The sequence below is a fragment of the Budorcas taxicolor genome, chromosome 2, assembly GCF_023091745.1.
Source record: "Budorcas taxicolor isolate Tak-1 chromosome 2, Takin1.1, whole genome shotgun sequence".
NCBI classification, from domain to species: Eukaryota; Metazoa; Chordata; class Mammalia; order Artiodactyla; family Bovidae; genus Budorcas; species Budorcas taxicolor.
In genome coordinates this window covers 106,511,438-106,535,656 of record NC_068911.1, presented here as the reverse complement: position 1 = coordinate 106,535,656, position 24,219 = coordinate 106,511,438, and the positions used below count along the sequence as shown (strand labels likewise).

At 37.3% G+C, this 24,219-nt stretch overlaps 2 protein-coding genes across 3 annotated transcripts in view; one reads left to right on the top strand and one right to left on the bottom strand.

The window, feature by feature from the left end:
- RAB3GAP1 (RAB3 GTPase activating protein catalytic subunit 1) overlaps positions 1–24,219 on the top strand; it is a 121,981-nt gene that overhangs the window by 35,306 nt on the left and 62,456 nt on the right. For both annotated transcript variants that reach the window (XM_052654549.1, XM_052654541.1), the window contains exons 4-5: positions 8,628–8,760; positions 11,974–12,052. In XM_052654549.1, the coding sequence (XP_052510509.1) occupies positions 8,628–8,760; positions 11,974–12,052 (212 nt within the window). The remainder of the gene's footprint in view (positions 1–8,627; positions 8,761–11,973; positions 12,053–24,219) is intronic.
- LOC128062194 (succinate dehydrogenase [ubiquinone] cytochrome b small subunit, mitochondrial-like) lies at positions 4,633–5,789 on the bottom strand. The gene has a single exon (XM_052654575.1). The coding sequence runs from the start codon at positions 5,787–5,789 to the stop codon at positions 5,310–5,312; it is 480 nt and encodes a 159-aa protein (XP_052510535.1). The 3' UTR covers positions 4,633–5,309.

Genomic DNA, 24,219 nt, shown 5'->3' with positions numbered 1-24,219 from the left:
TTTTCCTCAGAACTTTTAATATTGCCTCATATCTCATCTCTTCGTAAAGGATTATCCTCATGATATTTTTTCTTTGTTGAGTAATAGTTTACTCACAGTAAAATGTACCAAACTCAAGTTTACAGTTTATCTTCACAAATGTATCTTCCCATGTTACTACCATCTAAACTAAAATATAGAACATTTTCATCTTCCCAGAAATATTCCTTGTTTTTCTCTTTCATTAATCCCATAAGCAGCCATAGTTGTTATTATTTTTTTTAATGTAATTTTTTTAGTTTTGGCTGTGCTGGGTCTTTGTTGCTGCATGGACTTTTCTCTAGTTGTGGCAAGTGGGGCTACTCTCTAGTTGCAGTACTTGGATTTGTCATTTCAGTGGTTTCTCTTGTTACAGATGGGCTCAGTGGTTGTGGCTCTGGGCTCTAGAGCACAAACTCAGTAGTTGTGGCACACGGACTTAGTTGCTCCAACGCGTGTGGAGCAACCAGGGATTGAACCTGTGTCTCTTGCATTGGCAGGCAGATTCTTTACTACTGAGCCACCAGGGAAGCCCTCATAAATTCTTATTTTTTTCACTATATATTAGTTATATCCATTCTTGAGTTTCATTATGTGAAATCATACACTATGCATTTCTTGTATCTGACTTTTTGCTCAACATGTTTTTAAAATTTGTCCATATTGCACATGCCATTCTTTGTATGATTGTACCACAGTATGTTTATTCTTTCTCTTATTAATAGACATTTAAATTATCTCCTTTTTTAATACTAATAAAGCTGCTGGGGATGATTTGGTAAACTTATACTTTGATTTTTTTCTTGATTATATTCTCAGGAGCAGAATTGCTGGGTCTTGTGTTCAGTTTTTTAGAAACTGTCAGACTATTCTAAAGTACAAGGTTGTACCATATTCTTAGCAGTGTGAAATTTCAAGTTGCTGTACCTTCTGAAAATTCACATTGTCAGATTTTCATTTTTAGTCATCCTGTTGGGTATGAAGTGGTATCTCATTTTAGTCTTAATTTTCAGTTCACTGATGACTGCTGATATTCAGTATAATCTCATAATTCATCACAGTTAACTATTAGTCATTCATAGCTTCTTTTAGGAAGTGCCTGTAAAGTATTTTGCTCATTTAAAAAAATTGGATTGTTTAGTTTTAAAAATTATTCTCATATATCCTGGTTGTGACTCTTGTCAGATAAAGTATTTTCAGCCTTTTCACTAGCTCCTGACTTCCCTAATCATTTCCTTAATTGTGTCTTTTGATAAGCATGTTGATTTTAGTGGTTTATTTCTTCAGTTTTGATCTTATTGTTTAGTAACCTTTGTGTCCTGTCAAATGAATCTTTGCCTATTGCAAGGTTGTGAAGATATTCCTTAACAACACAAAGGTTGTGTTCTCTTTCATATAAATATCTAATTATTTCAGACTCATTTGTTGAAAAAGACCATCCTTTCCCTACCTGAATTGTAGTGGTTCCCTTGTTGTTAAATGATGTATGAGTGTGAATATATTTCTGGATAATCTGTTATGTTTTATTGGTCTATTTGTCTTTATGCCAGTACTAAAAGCAAAGGAGAAAAGGAAAGATACAAGCGTCTGAATGCAGAATTCCAAAGAATAACAAGGAGAGATAAGAAAGCATCCCTCAGTGATCAGTGCAAAGAAATAGAGGAAAACAACAGAATGGGAAAGACTAGAGATCTCTTCAAGAAAATTACAGATACCAAGGGAAAATTTCATAAAAGATGGGCTCGATCAACGACAGAAATAGTATGGACCTAACAGAAGCAGAAGATATTAAGAAGAGGTGGCAAGAATACACAGAAGAACTATACAAAAAAGAGCTTCACGACCCAGATAATCATGATGGTGTGATCACTCACCTAGAGCCAGACATCTGGGAATGTGAAGTCAAGCGGGCCTTAGGAAGCATCATTATGAACAAAGCTAGTGGAGGTGATGGAACAGTTGAGCTATTTCAAATCCTGAAAGATGATGCTGTGAAAGTGCTGCAGTCAATATGCCAGCAAATTTGGAAACCGCAGCAGTGGCCACAGGACTGGAAAAGGTCAGTTTTCATTCTAATCCCAAAGAAAAGCAATGCCAAAGAATACTCAAACTACTGCACAATTGCACTCATCTCACACACTAGTAAAGTAATGCTCAAAATTCTCCAAGCCAGGCTTCAGCAATAAATGAACCATGAACTTCCAGATTTTAGAAAAGGCAGAGGAACCAGAGATCAAATTGCCAACATCCACTAGATCATTGAAAAAGCAAGAGAGTTCCAGAAAAACATCTATTTCTGCTTAATGAGGCTTTGACTGTGTGGATCACTAGAAACTGTGGAAAATTCTGAAGGAGATGGGAATACCAGAGCACCTGACCTGCCTCTTGAGAAACCTGTATGCAGGTCAGGAAGCAACAGTTAGAACTGGACATGGAACAACAGACTGGTTCCAAATAGGAAAAGGAGTACGTCAAGGCTGTATATTGTCACCCTGCTTATTTAACTTCTGTGCAGAGTACATCATGAGAAACGCTGGGCTGGAAGAAGCACAAGCTGGAATCAAGATTGCTGGGAGAAATATCAATAACCTCAGATATGCAGATGACACCACCCTGATGGCAGAAAGTGAAGAGGAACTCAAAAGCCTCTTGATGAAAGTGAAAGAGGAGAGTGAAAAAGTTGGCTTAAAGCTCAACATTTAGAAAAGTAAGATCATGGCATCTGGTCCCATCACTTCATGGGAAATAGATGGGGAAACAGTGGAAACAGTGTCAGACTTTATTTTTTTGGGCTCCACAATCACTGCAGATGGTGACTGAAGCCATGAAATTAAAAGACACTTACTCCTTGGAAGGAAAGTTTTGGCCAACCTAGACAGTGTATTAAAAAGCAGAGACATTACTTTGCCAACCAAGGTCCGTCTAGTCAAAGCTATGGTTTTTCCAGTAGTCATGTATGGATGTGAGAGTTGGACTGTGAAGGAAGCTGAGAGCTGAAGAATTGATGCTTTTGAACTGTGGTGTTGGAGAAGACTCTTGAGAGTCCCTTGGACTGCAAGGAGGTCCAACCAGTCCATCCTAAAGGAGATCAGGCCTGGGTGTTCATTGGAAGGCTTGATGCTAAAGCTGAAACTCCAATACTTTGGCCACCTCATATGAAGAGTTGACTCATTGGAAAAGACCCTGATGTTGGGAGGGATTGGGGGCAGGAGGAGAAGAGGACGACAGAGGATGCGATGGCTGGATGGCATCACCGACTCGATGAACATTAGTTTGAGTGAACTCTGGGAGCTGGTGATGGACATGGAGGCCTGGTGTGCTGCGATTCAAGGGATCACAAAGAGTTGGACATGCCTGAGCGACTAAACTAAACTGAATACTGTCTTAAGTGCTGTAGCAAGGTAAATCTTAAAATCAGATAGCATACTTTTTCATCAAAATTAGTTTAGCTACTCTAGGTTTTTGGATTTTCATATCAGTTTTAGAATCAGCTTGTCAGTCTTTACAAAATGGCTGCTGGGATATTGATTAGGATTTGATTGGATTTGATGAGTATTGACATCTTAATGGTATTGTATTTTCCAGTCTGTGTACATGATATCTCTGTTTAGGTCTTTAATATCTTTTTAGCAGTACTTTGAGGTATTTTTAGGTAGAGTTCTTGTTCATCTTTCATTGAGTCTCTGCCATTGATATTTGAATTTTTTGATGGCTAAAGCGTTTGCCTGCAGTGCGGGAGACCCAGGTTCAATCCTTGTGTTGGGAAGATCCCCTGGAGAAGGAAATGGCAACCCACTCCAGTACTCTTGCCTGGAAAATTCCATGGACAGAGGAGCCTGGTAGGATATAGTCGATGGGATCGCGAAGAGTCGGACACGACTGAGCAACTTCACTTCACAAGAGTGATATGTAAAAAAAAAATACTAATTTCCCAAGTGTTTGCGTGGGGTGTGTGTGTATGCAGATGATTTTTGTATACTGACCTTGAATTCCACAACTTCATAAATTCATTAGTTTTAGTACTTTGAAGATTTGTTTGGACATATTATGTACATAATCAGGCCATTGGTGAAAGAAGATGGTTTTGTTTCTTTCCAGTCTGTGTGCTTATTTCTTTTTATTGTCTGAGTAGGGCCATCAGAAGTTATATTTGAGTTATTAGATTAATTCTGAACTAAAAGTTGACTTTTCTGGTTCTAATAGTAAATATAATCTTTACAAGTGACTATCATAATGGAATTGAAGGAGGGAGGTTGCAGTGTTATTTTTCAATCAAGCTAAATTTTCTTAAGTTTGTTCTGCATACAGAATCTGGATGTCCTCTATGTCAAATACAACTAAATCCACCTTGAGATAGCTGTTTGGTTAGGTTGACAGTTGTGGTACCTAGAATGCAGGAGTAGGATCAAATGATGTTTCTTTGTATCATTTTTAAAAACTTAGGGTTTTTTTATTTTTTTATTTTTATTTTTTATTTATTTATTTTTTTAAATTTTTATTATGCAGCGTTTTATTTTTTTAAAAAATTACCTTCATGGAATACATTTTCACAGTAGAAATTCCCAGTGGGAAAACAACAACTTATCACTTATAATTTTATATTTGTGGACAGATTATTTTACGACAAGTAAAATAAACACATTTGAGGATTAAGTCTTGGTTTAGAATCTGTAACAATTTGAAACATCTATAAAGGGACCTCTTTCCTAAACAGAACTTCTCTACATTCAGAAACTCTCCAGGCTCTCCCTCCTAGGATTTAGAAATCAGTAATGTGAAATATCAGCACTTCTAATTTTCAAATTTCCCTAAGACATGTAACCATCAGTAACTGGTATCAAGTGAACAGAGGGAGAGGTTTACAGAAACTAAACACTGCCTAATTTTCTGCAGTCTTTACTTATGAATTAAGTCTTTCCCTTTCTCCATCATCCTAGGACAAATACAGACGTTTGATCAGATATCGAGAGTAATAAAGCTGAATTCCCTTTAAGAGTTTGATCAATTAAAAGGCAAAAAGCTCATATATAATGTTCAGTTATACTATGAGACTTGTGAAAAGCTGAGACACTCCATTAGCTCCCCAGAATACATAAATCAGACTTATAATTTCTTAAGATACAACTTCTCTCAAATCTTTCTTCAAAGATTAGATTCTAAAAACAATCAGGTGATTAGGAGAAGAGGTTTGTCTCACCAATGTTTTTCCTTCTTATCGTGAGTTGAAATGGCATGACAGAGCAGAGGCAAGGAGGTGTACAATCAATTCTCAAGGTATTAAGTCTAAAAGGTCAGAGCTTCCACAGCATAGCCACAGCTTTGCAGATGCCCACATCATGATAGTTGAAGTAACAGAGCCCAGCAAAGGTGAAAGCTGAGAGCACCAAAAGGCCTGTCTTGGCAGCTTTCTGCACTGCATCTCCATGAACATAGTCAGTAACAACTTGTCCAGTGCCCCAGTGACTGTGGAGAGTGAGGGTTGCGGCCAGAGAGTAATCCATCACAGAACAAGGATTCAAATAAGCAGCTGGAATTAGGCCCAGGAGCAAAACACTGACAACCCTCTCACCAGTCCAGTGGAGAGATGCAGCCTTGGAGCCAGAATGGTGGCTGGGTGACAGGTGAATATGCTGTGTTCCACACCATCCTTGAGCAGGTCGGTCCTGGAGAAATGCTGAGACAAGAGCTGGTCTGACCACTGGGGTTCGGAGGAACAGAGCTCGCCCTTCTCTGGCGCCGCAGAGGACACTTAGCCTCCAGAGAGTCGCCATCGGTTTTTTTTAATAAATATATTTTCTTTTAAAATTATTTAATACAAAAAATTGTTTTGGCTGTGGTACGAGGCATGCAAGGTCTTAGTTCCCTGATCAGGGATTGAACATATGCCCCCTGCAGTGGAAAATGCCAAGTCTTAACCACTGGACCACCAGGCAAGTCTACTTTTGTCTCATTTTAAAATAATATTTCATAATGTCATTTGTAGAAACATGGGTGGATCTAGAGATTATCATACTAGGTGAAGCAAATCAGAAAGAGAAAGGCAAATACTGTATGATATCACTCATATGTGGAATCTAAAGTATGGCACAAATGAACTTATATATGAAACAGAAGCAGTCTCAAAGGCATAGAAAACAGACTTGTGGTTGCCAAGGGGGAGGGGAGGTAGAGGAGGGTTGGATTGGGAGTTTGGGACTAGCAGATACAAACCATTATATATAGAATGGATAAAGAGCAAGGTCCTATTGTATAGCACAGGTAACTGTGTTCAATATTCTGTAATAAACCATAATGGAATAGAGTATGGAAAAGAATATATAACTGAACCAAGTGCATTTCAATTTAAAAAAAAGTTTTTTTCAGCTTTTTTGCAAGCTTGCAATGGAACTTATCTCTCATTTTCTGGAATTCTCCCCCTACTTTAGTTTTAGATTTCACTGCTTTATAGTGTACTTTCGTCCTAACAAACCAAGTTCTTATGTGTATCATTGCTTATTGCAGTTTGAGACTTTTGGTTTAGGTTATAGGTATCTTAATTTAACATAGATTAACCTCAGTTTAAAGAAACCTAACATATAAAAAAAATCATAGATTTTGATATGTAGCATGTTATTGTTCAGTCACTCAGTTGTGTCTGATTCTTTGCGACCCCATGGACTGTAGCACACCAGGCTTCCCTGTCTTTCACCAACTGCTAGAGCTTGTTCAAACTCATGTCCATTGAGTCGGTGATGCCATCCAATGATCTCACTCTCTGTCATCCCCTTCTCCTGCCTTTAGACTTTACCAGCATGAGGGTCTTTTCTAATGTGTTGGCTCTTCCCAGCAGGTGGCCAGAGTATTGGAGTTTCAGCTTCAGCATCAGTCCTTCCAATGAATATTCAGGATTGGTTTCCTTTAGGATGGACTAGCTTGATCTCCTTGCAGTTCAAGGGACTCTCAACAGTCTTCTTCAACACCACGGTTCAAAAGCATCAATTCTTTGGCGCTCAGCTTTCTTTATAGTCCAACTCTCACATCCATACGTGACTACTGGGAAAACCATAGCTTTGACTATACGGACCTCTGTTGGGAAAGTAATTCTCTGCTTTTTAATACGCTGTCTAGGTTGGTCATAGCTTTTCTTTGAAGGAGCACGTGTCTTTTAATTTTATGGCTGCAGTTAACATCTGCAGTGATTGTGGAGCCCAAGAAAATCAAGTCTGTTACTGTTTCCATTGTTTCCCCATCTATTTGCCATGAAGTGATGGGACCAGATGCCATCATCTTAGTTTTTTGAATGTTGAACTTTAAGCCAACTTTTTCACTCTCCTCTCTCACCTTCATCAAGAGGCTCTTTATTTCCTTATCATTTTCTGCCGTACTGTTCATGGGGTTCTCAAGGCAAGAATACTGAAATGGTTTGTCATTCCCTTCTCCAGTGGAGCACGTTTTGTCAGAACTCTTCACCATCACCCATCCGTCTTGGGTGGCCCTACACGGCATGGCTCATAGTTTCATTAAATTAGACAAGGCTGTGATCCATGTGATCAGTTTGGTTAGTTTTCTGTGATATGTAGGATACGTGGTGCTCATTCTCCTCACAAAAAGATTCAGAATTTTATATGCCTTTCCAAGAATACATAAAACTGCTGGATGTTATATGATAGGTATAGTCCAAACAACACTTTTAAAAACTCAGTGACTCACAGAATCATTCCTCACATTTTCGTATCTTCAGAGAGTTTGGGGCTCTCTGTACTTGGAAGTTGCTGAGTTGGTATATCTGCCTCTTGGTGGTGCTATGCTGTAATGATTATAGACTTCTCCAGTGGAAAGAACAGCAATGGGAGACTAGAAGCTTTGTGGGAAAAATTCTTTTTTATGATTATATTATGTAAGTAAGGGGGCTGTTTGAAACTTTTAATTAAAATGTTTTCCAATCAAGTTGATATTTAAATGAAAATATTTGAATGCCAGAGGTCGATAAAGAAACTCACAGAACCTGTTAAGCAAATAAATGCTACAGATGTCATGTCACTTAAATTGATTTTACAGATTTGCTTTTTTCTGAAGCAATTTCTGATCTCCAACAATGCTGTGTACTACATAGTGATGTTATTAGATTTGAGATTTTTATAATATTTTATTGTCATGTATTTTTTTCTAATTTTTAAAATTTATGAAATTTAACCATTTTCTGTTAAAAGGTACTCAGATTCTGCTGTTGGTAGAGAGAGTTGGGTTTTGGTTTGTTTTGTTTTTTTTTTTTGGTATGTGAAGAGGCATGGGATTTACTATATATTCATTATTTTATATAGAGACCCATCTTACCAAAATTGCTTGATTACTTAAAAATTACAGTTTTGTTAGTCACTTGATAGTTAATTTTCTAGGGAAATTTTCTTTTTAAAGGACCACTGTGATAAATCACTTATAAATAATTTCCTCTTGGTTTATTCACTTGTATGTTTTTCCTTTTCCCTTTTGGGGAGGATAAACATAGGATCAAGCTTTTAGATTGAGAGGCAGAAAAAGGGAAAAAAGATCTGTGGTTAAAAAACTAATGGTAACTATTGAATATGTTATGGTGGATGTTTTTTCTTTTTTTGTTTTCCTGTGAAATACAGGGTATATTTACTTCTGGGACATGGGAAGAGAAATCAGATGAGATTTCCTTTGCAGACTTCAAGTTCTCAGTCACTCATCATTATCTTGTACAAGAATCCACTGATAAAGAAGGAAGGGATGAAGTACTAGAAGGTAAGTTTTCACTGCATATTTTTAAACTCTTGTAAGAGTGATTTTAACTTTGAATTATGAATTTAGTTCACTTAAATAGTATTCTCTGGAGATGTTTTACATATGCACAGTTGTTTCACCACACCTGAAATAGAGTACGATCTTTGCAGAGTAATTATCACAGCATCATTCATTTTTAAATTAGTTAAATCATTTATTTGTAGAGTGCCGGTGGCTCAGAGGTTAAAGCATCTGGCTGGAATGCAGGAGACCAGGGTTCGATCCCTGGGTTGGGAAGATTCCCTGGAGAAGGAAATGGCAATCCACTCCAGTACTCTTGCCTGGAGAATCCCATGGAGGGAGGAGCCTGGTAGGCTACAGTCCATGGGGTCGCAAAGAGTCGGACACGACTGAGTGACTTCACTCACTCACTTTAACATGTGCTATGGCTTCCCTCATAGCCCTCATAGTAGGTAAATCAACTACCTGCAATGCAGGAGACCCAGGTTAGATTCCTGGGTTGGGAAGATCCCCTGGAGAAGGAAATGGCGACCCTTCCAGTATTCTTGCCTGGAGAATCCCATGGACAGAGAGTAGCCTAGTGGGCTATTGTCCATGGGGTCACAAGAGTTGGACACGACCAACCAAACATGTGCTAGGTTCTGTGCAAAGTCCAATTGAGAATATGTACATTTCAGTAGGGGAGATAAAGTCTATAGGTAAGTAACAATAGTAAGAGGTAAAAAGTGATAAATGCTATCCCAAAGCACAAAGTTTTACTGGAGTTCAGAGGAGAAAAGATCAATTTTAATCCAGAGAGATCAGAGAAGGTGTTATGGAGAATTAAGTAACTAAGCTGGGCTTTGAAGAATTTTTGAAAGTTGTTCATTGATTAGTCAGTGTTGGCTTTGTGTATGCCCCAAGCTTTGGAGGCAGATCAAGTGGATTAGAATTTTGGTTTTTCTACTTACTGGTTACTTGACTTTTCTAAGCTTGACTGATCTCATTTGTAAAATGAAGTAATACTACCTGGAGGGTAAGTGGGAAGATTTAATAAGATACTGTACATAAGTGTGTATCTCATCATTACTAATATTATCAGCCTCTTGTACAAGCATTGCAATTAGTATTCAAGCTAGCAAACATCCTTTGCAGCTTAATGAAGGATTCTGAGAGTTTTATTTCTTCCCCCTACAAAATTGCAAAGGTAATTTTAATTTATATTATCAATCATTTTATTTATATTTTTATTGATGTATAATTGCTTTACAGTATTCTGTTAGTTTATGCCATACAACAAAGTGAATCAACTACATGTATACATATATCCCTTCCCTCTTGAACCTCCTCCCCACCGCCATCCCACCCCCTAGACCATCACAGCATGGAGCTGAGCTCCCTGTGCTATATAGCAGGTTCCCACTAGCTATTTTACACATGATAGTGAATATATGTCAGTCATACTCTCCCAATTTGTCACACATATATTACCAGTTATTTTAAGAGAAGAATACATGTTAAAAGTCTTTTTAAAATATAATAATCTCATAATTTATTACTAACTTGAAATATAATAATTTCTAATTCTGAGTTAATATTTTAATTTTATTAAATTTTGCATTTCCTATTGAAATAAAGTACCTGTTTCAGGACCTGGCCCAATGTTAGATGGTGCTTATAGTTGTTAGTAGGTCACATTATCCAAAATCTTTCTTCTGAGATCTGCTAGTATAAAATAGTGAGTGAACAAGGTATTAAAAAGTGTGAAATTTGAATCTGGTCAAATACTCTTTTTTCTTCACTCAGAAAATAAGTATGCACAATGAGTGTTCAAGTTTTGATGGTCAAAACAGATTATCATTTCTAAGTGTAAGCCTGAAATATTTTGTACCTTTTCTTACATAGGAATAAAATTATATTACCTTTTCTGTTGTATATATTATTTTCACAAAACAATTAGATATCATCTGCATTTAGATTCATAAACTAGGATAGATAATTTGACCATGTATAAGACAATTATACAACAAAATAAAATAAACCAGAATATGAGTATGTATACTTTAGGAATAAGGGGAAGAGGGAAATACACGTAGCTGGTGGACCTTAGTAATAGCCTAGAGATTTCTGGGTCCAGCATTCTGCTGATTAATGACGGAATCTGTTCAAGGTACAGAAATCTTGGGTGTTGTTAATTTGTAGAGAAAACATACATCAAGGAAAAGCTATTGTAATGAGGAGGCTTAGAATCAGTGTTTCTGAGATAGACAAAGGAGACTGGAATGATGAGAGATGATGAATGAATTTAAGATTGGTAAGGCATTATTGCTGCATATGTGTATGTATTTGGCAGTTTTAATTTGGTTGTGATCGAAGCTGTAACTAATGGTAGAAGTTAGAAGCAAATCATCAGCTCAGTTAATTTGGAGATACACATTTAAAACTATATTATCAGAGGTCAGAAGATTTGAGTACTGATATATTTGAGTTGCTTATTGCTTTAGTTAAGTAGAGCATCAAGTTATTAGTATTCTATTTATTCCTTTTACAGATTAACAAAATATAAATTTGCTAAGCTAGTATAGCTGTATAGCAAAAGGAAGTATTTTTATGAACATTTTTTTATGCTTTGAACTTATTGTGTATTTTCAAGTATAAATAATGATCATTGATGTTAGTATCTTATTATGGATTGTAATGCAAGTACTTCCAGATATATGGGCTATAAAGGAGAAAAAGCTTAGTGGTTTTACAAGAATATTTAAGATGGCCAGAGATGAACGAAGGCTAGCTATGGGAGGTGATATAGAATTGACAGACTTTATAAATTTTGAAGAAAAGTGAAGACAAGGGCATGCCAAGAACAACAACAAAAAAACCCAAGGCTTTCTAGTAAGGAATGAAGAATTATTTGAGTCATGATTTAGAAGAATGGAAAATACTATAAACATGGGAATTTTATATATATATATATATATATATATATATATATATATAGAAATAAAATAGACTGGCTTGCTTGTTTGTTATTTTTTAAGAAAAGAGAGAGTGAGAGAGAGAGAGAGATCAGTGTCCTTCCAAAGTTTAAGTTTAGCCCTAGATGTAAATCCTTAAGCAATGGCAAAACTACATGGACTAGCAAGACGTGTTATAGAATGATATCTTTTAATTATATGATGAAATTCTGCCTTAGAGTGAATGTACTTACTTGTTCATTATCAAATGTTTCTGTAGATGTTATTCCACAATCTATGCAAGATTTGCTGTGTATGAATAATGACTTTCCTCCCAGAGCACATTGCCTGGTAAGATGGTAAGTATACATTTTACACAAATAACTTTTAGAATGTATGTCAGGGAGGCCCCCAGACTGCCCACAAGATAGATGATTTGCTGGGAATTCACACAGGACTCAGCATGTATTGATAGTTGCTCTTACTGCTAGGATTTCTTACAGTGACAGATGCGAAGCAAAATCAGCACAGGGGAAAAGTGCCTGAGGCAGAGTTTGGAGGAAGTGCAAGTGTTTAAGCGTCTTTTCCTAATGGAGTCACACAGGGCATACTGAATTCCCTTAGCAACAAGTTGTGACAATACATATGAAATGTTGTCTACCAGAGAAACCTGTTTGTTAGAAGCTCAGCTCCCTCGGTTTTTAACTAGTGACATGTCGCGTAGGTACCTTCTGACTGTGACATAAGAAAATTTCAGACTCCTAGAAGGAAAGCAGGTAAACCTGCTGTTTAAACCATGTTGTTTGTACAATTTAGGCACAATAACTTTATCAGTTAGGATAAATGATGTGACCTCTCCCCAAATCCAAGTACCCAAACCCAAATACCAACCAGAGATCAGCCTTGCAAGTAGGCCTTTCTGAGGGTAGCAGTCACAGGGCTGTTAACTCTTTTTTGCACAGTAGTCATAGTCCAGGTTGTACCTAACTATGATTCTGATGACTAGCATAGAACAATTAAATATAGAAAGCTTCATATATATTGTTGAAAATTGAATTGACATAAAATGTTGATCTCAGTTATGTTATAACATCAAAACTCGATTGTGTCTTAGTTATAAATGTGGTGTGTTAATTTAAGAATATCACATTTAAAAAGTCTTGTAATCTCTCTGAAGTTCTTTTAATTTTTTTCATTTATTCACAGCATTTCTTTATTTTAGAGATGTTAGTGTTAAAACATACTACCACCAAAATGGCCCAAGCATAAGTATATGGTCAAGAAAGAAGACCTAGTTAAAGGAAATTTGTATACTGGTTTTAATTTATTCTGTTGGCCTGAGTCAGTCTTTTGATTTTTTTGTTCTTTAATTAAAGAATTTCTAAGGAAGGGGACGAATGATAATCTGTGTTTCATTCCATTGTGATTTATTATATCAAGTAGATTATGTGACACATAAACAAAGAAAATTATTTGCATAGGCAGTAAACTGGATAATGTTTCATAAATAGTCCCATTATTTATTATTGTTATTTATTTTTGCTGTGCGGGATTTCTCTAGTTGCTGTGAGGAGAAGCTACTCTCTAGTTGCAATGTGTGGACTTCTTACTGCCATAGCTTCTCTTATTGTGGAGCACAAACTCTAGGTCACATGGGCTTCGGTAGCTGTGGCTAACTGGCTCTAGAGCACAGTCTCAGTAGTGGTGGTACATGGGCTTACTTGCTCCGTGGCATGTGGGCTCTTCCTGGACCAGGGATTGAACCCCTGTCTCCTGCATTGGCAGGCAGATTCTTTACCACTGAGCCACCAGGGAAGTCCCCATCCTGATTCTCTTATCTTTTAGAATATAAATACATACAATTATAAGACAAAATATATCAGAAGGCAGCATGGTGTCATAGAGTTTGCATTTACATTCATTCATTCAGCATTAATTGATCTACTGTTTGGCCAGGCAGTGAATTAGACAAACTAATATTTAATATTTAATTTCTAGCTCAGGTACCTATTACCTCAGAAACTTTGGGCAAAACTTAATTTCGCTGATTTGGTTTCTAAGTTGGTGAAGTCAAAATAATAAATAATACGTACCTTTGAGAGTATTTGTGAGGATTTAATAAGATAATAACACATTTTATATATATATATCAAAATTGCAATGCTGTTATATAATAATTTCTGTTCAGCTTTTTAATATTTCAAAAAAGTGTACTGATACATAGTCCATGGTTAAATATTCATTGCGTGAATTCATGAAATCTTTCTTTGTGTTAGATTAATGAATCACTTGTTAGTGATTTGTTTATGTATTAATGAAAATCACTTGTTAGTAGGTGTTCCCATTTTTATAAAATTTTATTTTAGAAATTGACATACAGTAAGTTGGACTTTTTTTTTGATGTTCACTGAACTTTAACACATATGTTGTTCAGTTGCTAAGTTGTATCCAACTCTTTGCTGGACTGAAGCACGCCAGACATCCCTGTCCTTCACTATCTCCCAGAGTTTGGTCAAGCTCATGTCCATTGAATCTGTGATGCAGTCTAACCATCTCATGCTCTGTTGCCCCTTTCTCTTGCCCCTTTCAGTCTTACCCAGAATCAGGGTCTTTTCCAGTGAGTAGACTCTTCGCATCAGGTAACCAAAGTATTGGAACTTCAGCTTCAGTATCAGTCACTCCAGTCTTTAGGGTTGATTTTCTTTAGGATTGACTGGTTTGATCTCCTTGCAGTCGAAAAGACTCTTTAAGAGTCATCTCCAGCACCACAATTTGAAGGCATCAGTTCTTCAGCTCTCAGCCTTCTTTATGGTCCAGTTCTCATATCCATACATGACTACTAGAAAAACCATAGCTTTGACTATACAGACCTTTGTTGGCAAATGATGTCTCTGCTTTTTATTACATTGTCTAGGTTTTTTATAGCTTTTCTTCCAAGGAGCAAGTATTTTTTAATTTCGTGGCTACACTAACTCTTCAGTAATTTTGGAGCCCAAGGAAACAAAATCCATCACCATTTCCAGTTTTTTCCCATCTGTTTGCCATGCGGTGATGGGACCAGATGCCATGATCTTCGTTTTTTGAATATTGAGTTTTAAGGTAGCTTTTTCACTCTCCTTTTTTACCCTCAACAAGAGGCTCCTTATCTCCTCTTTGCTTTCTGCCATTAGAGTGAAAATAATGGTACCATGTACATTCCTTGGTGGCTCAGATGGTAAAGAATCTGCCTGCAATACAGGAAACCCAGGTTCAGTCCCTGGCTCAGGAAGACCCCTGGAGAAGGGAATGGCTACTCAATCCAGTATTCTTGCCTGGAAAATCCCATGGACAGGGGAGCCTAAAGGGCTACAGTGCATAGAGTTGTAAAAAGTCAAACATAACTGAGAGACTAACACTTTCAGGTTTTTCTTTTCCATGTGCATTTGTATACAAGTTTTTAAAAATATTTACTTATTTGGCTGTGTTGAGTCTTAGTTGCAGTACTTGGAATCTTTTTTGCGTTTTACAGTATATAGGCTCCAGACTGTGTGGGCCTGGTGCGATGTGAGATCTTAGTTCCCCAACCAGGAATTGAACCAATGTCCCCTGCATTGCAGGGTGGATTCTTAATTACTGGACCACCAGGGAAGTCTCCTATAGTTTTTAAAGCTGGTACCACAGAGTATAGGATAGTTCTGTAACCTCCCCCAAACTCCTCTTTTCCATTCTAATATTTGGCAGTCACTAACATGTTCTAGGTAATCATGATGGTGTGATGACTAATCTAGAGTCAGACATCCTGGAATGTGAAGTCAAGTGGGCTTTAGAAAGCATCACTATGAATAAAGCTAGTGGAGGTGATGGAATTCCAGTTGAGCTGTTTCAAATCCTGAAAGATGATGCTGTGAAAGTGCTGCACTCAATATGCCAGCAAATTTGGAAAACTAAGTAGTGGCCACAGGACTGGAAAAGGTCAGTGTTCATTCCAATCCCAAAGAAAGGCAATGCCAAAGAATGCTCAAACTGCTGCACAGTTGCACTCATCTCACACACTAGTAAAGTAATGCTCAAAATTCTCCAAGCCAGGCTTCAGCAATACATGAACTGTGAACTTCCTGGTGTTCAAGCTGGTTTTAGAAAAGGCAGAGGAACCAGAGGTCAAATTGCCAACATCTGCTGGTTCATGGAAAAAGCAAGAGAGTTCCAGAAAAACATCAACTTCTGCTTTTTTGACTATGCCAAAGCCTTTGACTGTGTGGATCACAATAAACTGTGGAAAATTCTGAAAGAGATGGGAATACCAGACCACCTGACCTGCCTCTTGAGAAATCTGTATGCAGGTCAGGACGCAGCAGTTAGAACTGGACATGGAACAACAGACTGGTTCCAGATAGGAAAAGGAGTATGTTAAGGCTGTATATTGTCACCCTGCTTATTTAACTTATATGCAGAGTACATCATGAGAAACACTGGACTGGAAGAAACACAAGCTGGAATCAAGAATGTCAGAAATATCAATAACCTCAGATATGCAGATGACACCACCCTGATGGCAGAAAGTGAAGAGGAACTCAAAAGCCTCTTGATGAAAGTGAAAGAGGAGAGTGAAAAAGTTGGCTTAAAGCTCAACATTCAGAAAATGAAGATCATGGCATCTAGTCCCATCACTTCATGGGAAATAGATGGGTAAACAGTGGAAACAGTGTCAGACTTTATTTTTTTGGGCTCCAAAATCACTGCAGATGGTGATTGCAGCCATGAAATTAAAGACTCTTACTTCTTGGAAGAAAAGTTATGACCAAGCTAGACAGCATATTCAAAAGCAGAGACATTACTTTGCCAACTAAGGTCCGTCCAGTCAAGGCTATGGTTTTTCCTGTGGTCATGTATGGATATGAGAGTTGGACTGTGAAGAAGGCTGAGCACCGAAGAATTGATGCTTTTGAACTGTGGTGTTGGAGAAGACTCTTGAGAGTCCCTTGGACTGCAAGGAGATCCAACCAGTCCATTCTAAAGAAGATCAACCCTGGAATTTCTTTGGAAGGAATGATGCTGAAGCTGAAGCTCCAGTACTTTGGCCACCTCATGCGAAGAGTTGACTCATTGGAAGAAAACTCTGATGCTGGGAGGGATTGGGCGCAGGAGGAGAAGGGGACGACAGAGGATGAGATGGCTGGATGGCATCACGGACTTGATGGACGTGAGTCTGAGTGAACTCTGGGAATTGGTGATGGACAGGGAGGCCTGGCGTGCTGCAATTCATGGGGTCACAAAAAGTCGGACATGACTGAGCGACTGAACTGAAATGAACTGAACATGTTCTTAATCACTGTAAGTTTCGGCCTTTCAGGAGTTTCATAGAGATGGAATCAAATAGTAACCATATGAGACTATCTTCTTTCACTCAGCATAATACTTTTGAGATCATTTGAGGTAATTTTATATCAATGGTTTGTTCCTTTCTATTAGTAGTATTCTACTGTAGTGATAAACCATAATTTGTTTACTCATTCCCCTGTTGAGGGATAATAGATTTATTTCTTGGATTGGACATTTATGAGTAGAACTGCTGTAAATATTTTTGTGTAGCTCTTTTATGTGAAAATATATTTTTAGATTACTTGGGTAAGTACCTAGGGTGTGATTAAGTCACAAGGAAGCCCAGTCACATGCTAAGTGTATATTTAACTTTATATGAAACAGCCAAACTGATTTCCAAAGTGATGTACCATTTTGCATTCCCACTAACAACATATGAGAGTTTCAGTTGCTCTGTATCCACAATAGCACTTTGTGTCAGTTTTTTTAGTTTTAGCTATTCTAACAGATGTGTTGTTAGATGAGAATATCTCATCCTAATTTTAATTTTGAATATCTTTCATGTCTTTATTTGCCGTGAATATACTCTATGGTGAAATGTCTGCAAGTCTTTTGCCCACTTTAATTGAGTTGTTTTCTTATTGTTGTGTTTTGAGAGTTTTTTTTAGTATATTCTAAATGCAAATATTTTCTCTAGACAGTAGTTTATCTTTTCATTCTCTTCCTAGTGTCTTTTCTAGAATAAAGTTTTTAAAACTTGATACAGTTTGGTTTATCGGTTTTTTACATTATGAATCATGCTTTTGGTGCCATGTCTGAGAACACTTGCATGAGGTCAGAAAGCTTTCTCCTAATTAAAAATATATGTATATAAATTTTAAAAAAATTGTGGTTTATTTTAGGTTCATAGAAAAGTTATAGAGATAGTTACAGACTCTTCCAAGATATCCTTCTCTCAATCTTCCCTGTTGTTAGTTTATATTACCAGGATATGTGTGTCAAAACTGAAAACCCAACATTGGTACATTAGTTAAAACATGAGTACATTGTTGTTGTTCAGTCTCTAAGTCACGTCTGACTCTTTGCTACTCCATGGACTACAGCATGCCAGGTACTTAGTCAAATTTTATTTAACTAGTTTTTCCACTAACATCCATTTTCTATTCAAAGATCTAGTCTGGGATACTGCATTGCATTTAGTTATCATATCACCTTAGATTGTTCAGTCTACATTCCTGTGACAGTTTCTCAGTTTTTCCTCATTTTTGATCACTTGGAGCTTTGAGGGTTACTAGTCAGGAATTTTGTAGAATTTCATTCAGTTTGAGAGATTTAAAAATTAAAAAAAAATTTTTTTTTCTAAACTTTTTATTTTGTATTGCTGCTAAGTCACTTCAGTCGTGTCTGACTCTGTGTGACGCCATAGACGGCAGCCCACCAGGCTCCGCCTTACCTGGGATTCTCCAGGCAAGAACACTGGAATGGGTTGCCATTTCCTTCTCCAGTGCATGAAAGTGAAACGTGAAAGGGAAGTCGCTCAGTCGTGTCCGACTCTTAGCGACCCCATGGACTGCAGCCTACCAGGCTCCTCCATCTATGGGATTTTCCAGGCAAGAGTACTGGAGTGGGGTGCCATTGCCTTTTCCATATTGGGGTATAGCCAATTAACAATATTGTGGTAGTTTGAGGAAAACAGCAAAGGAGCTCAATTTTAACATGTATCCATTAAAATATTTTTTGAAGTAAAAAGAATTTTATGGTTACATTTGGGTTATGACTTTGGAAAGATCATTAAGGTGAAGTACCTCTTTATTGTATATCAGAAGGTCATATTATCATCATGATTTAGTCACTAGTGACATTAACTTTGATTACATGGCCAATTCTTTGTTTTATTCTAAAAGTTTTACATTTTCTATTTAGAGCTTTTATCCATTTTAAGTTGATTTTTGTATAATATTCTTTTCTTGCTTGTGGATGTTTAGTTGTCCCAACAGCATTTGTTGAAGAGTTTCCTTTCTTCATAGACTTACTTATACAACTTTATCAAAGATCACTGGCCGCATTTGTGTGGGTTTGTTTCTGCATGCTCTTGGTTTTATAAGTGTTTACATTAGATAATCCCTTTCCTTTTCAAAAATTTTTTTCAAATTTGTTTTCGCTATTCTAGCGCCTTTGCTTTTCTGTTTACATTTTAGGATTGGTATATATCTACAAAAAGTCTCGTTGGGATTTTGATTGGAATTGCCTAGAGTCTGTAGATTATTTTGGTGGAGAATTGATATGTTTATATGCTGGGTCTTCCACTTTATGGTCACAATTGGTTTCCAGTTATTTAGGTCTTCTTCGATTTCAGCATATAGATTCTGTATATTTTTTATTAGGTGTATATCTAATTATTGCTTGTTTAAATGAGCTATTGTAATGGTATTGTTTAAAATTTTTTCATATCCAACGCTTTGTTCCTAGTATGTAGGAATGTGACTAATTTTTGTGCCTTGAGGTTGTATCCTGTGACCATACTAAAAATTCAGTTATTAGCTCTAGGAAGAGTTTTGTGGTGTTTTTTTAATTTTCTTTGTAAATAGTCATATGAATAGGCATAGTTTTACTTCTTCTTTCCCAATATCTGGTTCTGTTTTTTCCCTCGCCTTTTTAAACTGGCTAAAGCTCCAGTAAAATGCTGAATATGATTGGTGAGAGTGGACAGCTTTGTCTTGATCCTAATCTTGTTTAGTCTTTTACCATGAAATTTGATATCAGGTATAGTTTCTTAATTGATATGCTTCACTAGGTTGGGAAAGTTCTGTTCTAGTTTGCTGGGAGCTTTTATATGAATGGATATTGAATTTTGTGAAATGTGTTTTCTACTTAAATTGATATGATCTTTTGTTGCTTTAGTTTTTTAATATGGCGATTACATGGATTGATTTTTAGATAGCTAATTAGCTCCGCACCGCCAGGATGAACTCTACTTCTACTACTTTGTGGTTTAACTTGCATTGATTTCCATAATTTTTACTTCTGTAGCTGGATTTAATATGCTAATATTTTGTTAAGGATTTTAGTAGTAGTAGTAGTAGTCAAACTCAGTCATGTCCAACTCTTTGCGACCCCTGTGGACTGTAGCCTGCTAGGCTCCTCTGTGCATGGAATTCTCCAGGTAAGAATACAGGAGTGGATTGCCATTTCTCACTGCAGGGGATCTCTCCAACCTAGGGAGTGAATCTGGGTCTCCTGCATTGCGAGCAGATTCTTTACCATCTGAACCACCAGGTAAGCCCCTGTTGAGGATTTTGGTGTCTGTGTTAATGAGAAATATTGGCCTACAGTTCTCTTACATTTTGGTTTTGATATCAGAGAAACGCTGGCCTCATAACATCAGTTGGGAAGTATTTTGTTCTCTTCTGTTTTTTGAAAGAAATTGTGTAAAATTGATGTTGCTTTCTTTAAATGTTTGGTAGAATTTGTCATGGAAACCACCTGGGCCTGGAGGAGTTTTACTGAGGTGGCAGTCCCTTCTAAGGTCCAGGCATTAAGCAGAAGTCTTCAGTCCACTTCCTTGCCTCATGTATGCCCATATCCCTGAGGGGCCTTTCAAAATGTTACAACCTCTGTACTGATTTGGATTGATGGAAAGCCCGTACACAGACAATACTTGATTAAATACAAAGGATACAGAAGGAAATTGATGTGCTCTTAGGTTACCTGGTAGAGAGATTGGCAACAACATCAGAAAAAATATGTGGCTTTTTACTCTCAGTGCCTCATAAGCAGGGGATGCTAATATCTGAATGACATCACACTTGCAGAAGCATAGTTTCCAAACCTAGACTCATATTTGTGAGACTAGGGCATTCTTGGACATAGCCTAAGCTGTATACATACCAAAGACCACTTCTGCTGGGTTGGTTTATACCTTATCATCTCAGAGTGGTATGATTCACATTGCCATCGCTAAGCTAAATATGTGGTAGTCTCAGACATAAACAGACTTTTCTTCTGTCACTCTCAGTCTCTGTAGTCTATCAAAGCATAGTCATTTTGCCCTGTAAGTCATACTAATAGGCTTTTAGCATCTAAATGGTTTATTCTGTAAGATCCTGATCCCTAGTCACTAGCTGTTACCCAGAGTTGATAATCCCCTGGTTTTCTTCAGTCACTTTACATGCTTATTTCTGGCTTTAAGTTCCCTCTTTGTTTTTGTGACTCAGGAATCTCCTTTTTTTAATCTCAAGTTCAGCTATGTATTTCAAAAACATTATCATATCTTACCAGGTGTTTTGGGGTGGAAGGGGACCTACATCATATCAATTTGCTGTATCACTGCTGTATTTTTTCATTTGATTTTTCTTAAGATTAGAAGGGTAACAACCAAAAATTATTTGAAAATTAGACATATTAAAACTATGTGTTTCCTTTTATTTAACAAACGTTCTTTTAAAACATTTACTGTGAGTCAGATACTGGGCTATCAAGGATAAACTGTGGTCTTTGTCTCAGATAGCTTTTGGATTAGAAGGGGGTTTAGAGATAAGGGAACAGATGGCAGCACTGCTAAGTGCTTTCATGGGGGGCAGCACAGAGCTTGAGGCAAACTCATAGGAGATACTGCCTTTCCAGATAGATCAAGTCAGGGAAATGTTTCCAGGAGAGGTGATACCTCACCTGAACCCTGTAGGCAAGTGAGAATAAGCCAGGTGAGTTTAAGTAAAAAGATATTCAAGGCAGAAGAAGAGCGTTAGTAGAGGTGATGATGCCTAACTGAACTTGAAGCCTGCAAATAGCTTGGGAAGCCTTGGGGTAAGCTGAGGGTTGAGAATGGCAAAAGATGAGATAGTGTCTATGAATTTGGAGTCTAATGTGAACTAGGCATCTTAACAAGATTTCATAATCTCATATTTTTTAAATAGAATTTTGAAATTATAGTTCTTAAAAATTCTTACTTTCAGGGATACAAATTAATCATGAAGCTTCTTAGCAACTGAAGAATAACATACACATAAGTTTTCAGCTATAAGTATTTCCTGTTTTAAGTTGAACTAAAGACCCTGATGCTGGGAAAGATTGAGGGTAGGAGGAGAAGGGGACAACAGAGGATGAGATGGTTGGATGGCATCAGCGACTCAATGGACATGGATTTGGGTAGACTCTGGCAGTTGGTGATGGACAGGGAAGCCGGTGTGCTGCAGTTCATGGGGTCTCAAAGAATTGGACACAACTGAGTGACTGAACTGAACTGAAAGTTAATAAAGCAGACCCCCCAAATTTGAAGTATAATGCAAAATATTTATACTATACATAGACAATGAATAAAGATTGTCAGAATGAGAAAAACCTAATATATGATTAATCAAACTTAAAAAAATAGAACATTTATGTCAAATGCTGAGTTTTGATGGTTCAAGTTTATCAATCTATTTCTGTTTTGTTATTTCCTAATTTCAGTTTTTATATCAAACATCTGCCAGGTTAGCATTAACCCTATCTAGCTTTTTAAAAAGTATTTTGTAAAACTAGTCTTAAAAGTATGATGTTAATGAATCTGGATGTGGGTCTGCACAGCAAAGTCAATTTACTGATACCGAGTTGTGGTGAAGGAAAGTACAGTGTTATTGCAGGTCACCAAACACGGAGAATGGGAAACTCATGATCAAAAGACCCAGCTTCGTGATAGCTTTCAGGGAAGGGTTTTCAAGGGCATTGTGAGGGAGGGGGCTGCATGGTCCATGATCAGCTTGTGCTCAGCTCTTGGGTTGGTTGGCATCAAGGTAAAGTTTTGCACATCATCAATTTTCTGGCTCCAATCAGTTTGGGGGCTTTGTGCTTGTAGTCAGCAGTTTTCATCTGGTGGGTCTGGTTTCTGTAAAAACAACTTAGGAATGTGTGTCAGACCTTTATATTTTTCAAGGAACTGGGAGTTTGGTGACTGTACTATGTGGTTGATTTATAATCTGAATTGTTATGTTTCCCAACCCAACATCTTTTGGTTTCTACATGTTCACATATCCTGATAATTAACGCTCGAACCAGCCTTTAGAGACCCAGGAGGAGGTCTGGAAGATGAAAATAAAAGCCTCTTTCTTCAAAAGACAGGGACACAGGCACTTGCTTACAGTTTCATGATCAAGTTTTATAGTTCAGGCAAGGTGGTGGTTTAGTCGTGTCTGACTCTTGTGACCCCATAGACTATAGCCTGCCAGGCTCCTCTGTTCATGGGATTCTCCAGGCAGGAATACTGGAGTGGGTTGCCATTTCCTTCTCCAGGGGATCTTTCCCATCCAGGAACTGAACCTGTGTCTCCTGCATTACAGGGAGAATCTTTACCAACTGAGCTATGAGGGAATCTTAATGATGTGACTTATTGGCTGCTTCTCTCTGCCTCCTTTTATACGTATCCTTTAAACACCTTCTAATGGCGAATTTAGAAATTTAGTCCCTTGATTAATTGCTGTTTATTTTAAAAAATAGTCAGAAATGATAGACATTAATTTTAGCAGACATTTATTTCCAAATGTAAATTTATGAACCCTTTTGTGAGCAGAGGGTATGGTAGGTAGGTTCATAAGTCCTGTTAATATTCATCCACATACATAGTTAACAGAATTTTCTTTTGTTATGAGAACTTTTAAGATTTTTAAGATTTATTCTCTTAGCAACTTTCAGATGCACAGTACAGTATTATTAACTATAGTCACCATGCTGTACATTACATCCCCATAATTTACTTCCTTTATAACTGGAGATTTATATCTTTTGGTCTCTCCACCATTTCCACCACGTCTCACACACCACCTCTGGCAGCCACCAATCTGTTGTCTGTATCTAGGAGCTTGGTGCGTTTTTGTTTGTTTGTTCGTTTTTATTCCATATGTAAGTGAGATCCTATGTTATTTCGTCTTTCTCTGTCTGACTTGTTTCACTTAGCATAATGTCCTCACGTCCGTGCATGTTGTTGCACGTGGTAAGGTTTCAGTTTTTCTATGACAGAATAATAATCTGTTGTGTGTCTGTGTGCGTGCTTAGTCGCTTCAGTTGTGTCTGACTCTGTGTGACCCTGTGGACTGTAGCCCACCAGGCTCCTCTGTCCTGCATATACATACACCACATTTTCTTCATTCATTCACCCATTAATGGATACTTAAGTTGTTTCCATATCTTGGCTTTTGTAAGTGGTGCTACAGTGTTCATGGGGGCACACAACTTTTTGAATTAGTGTTTTCATTTT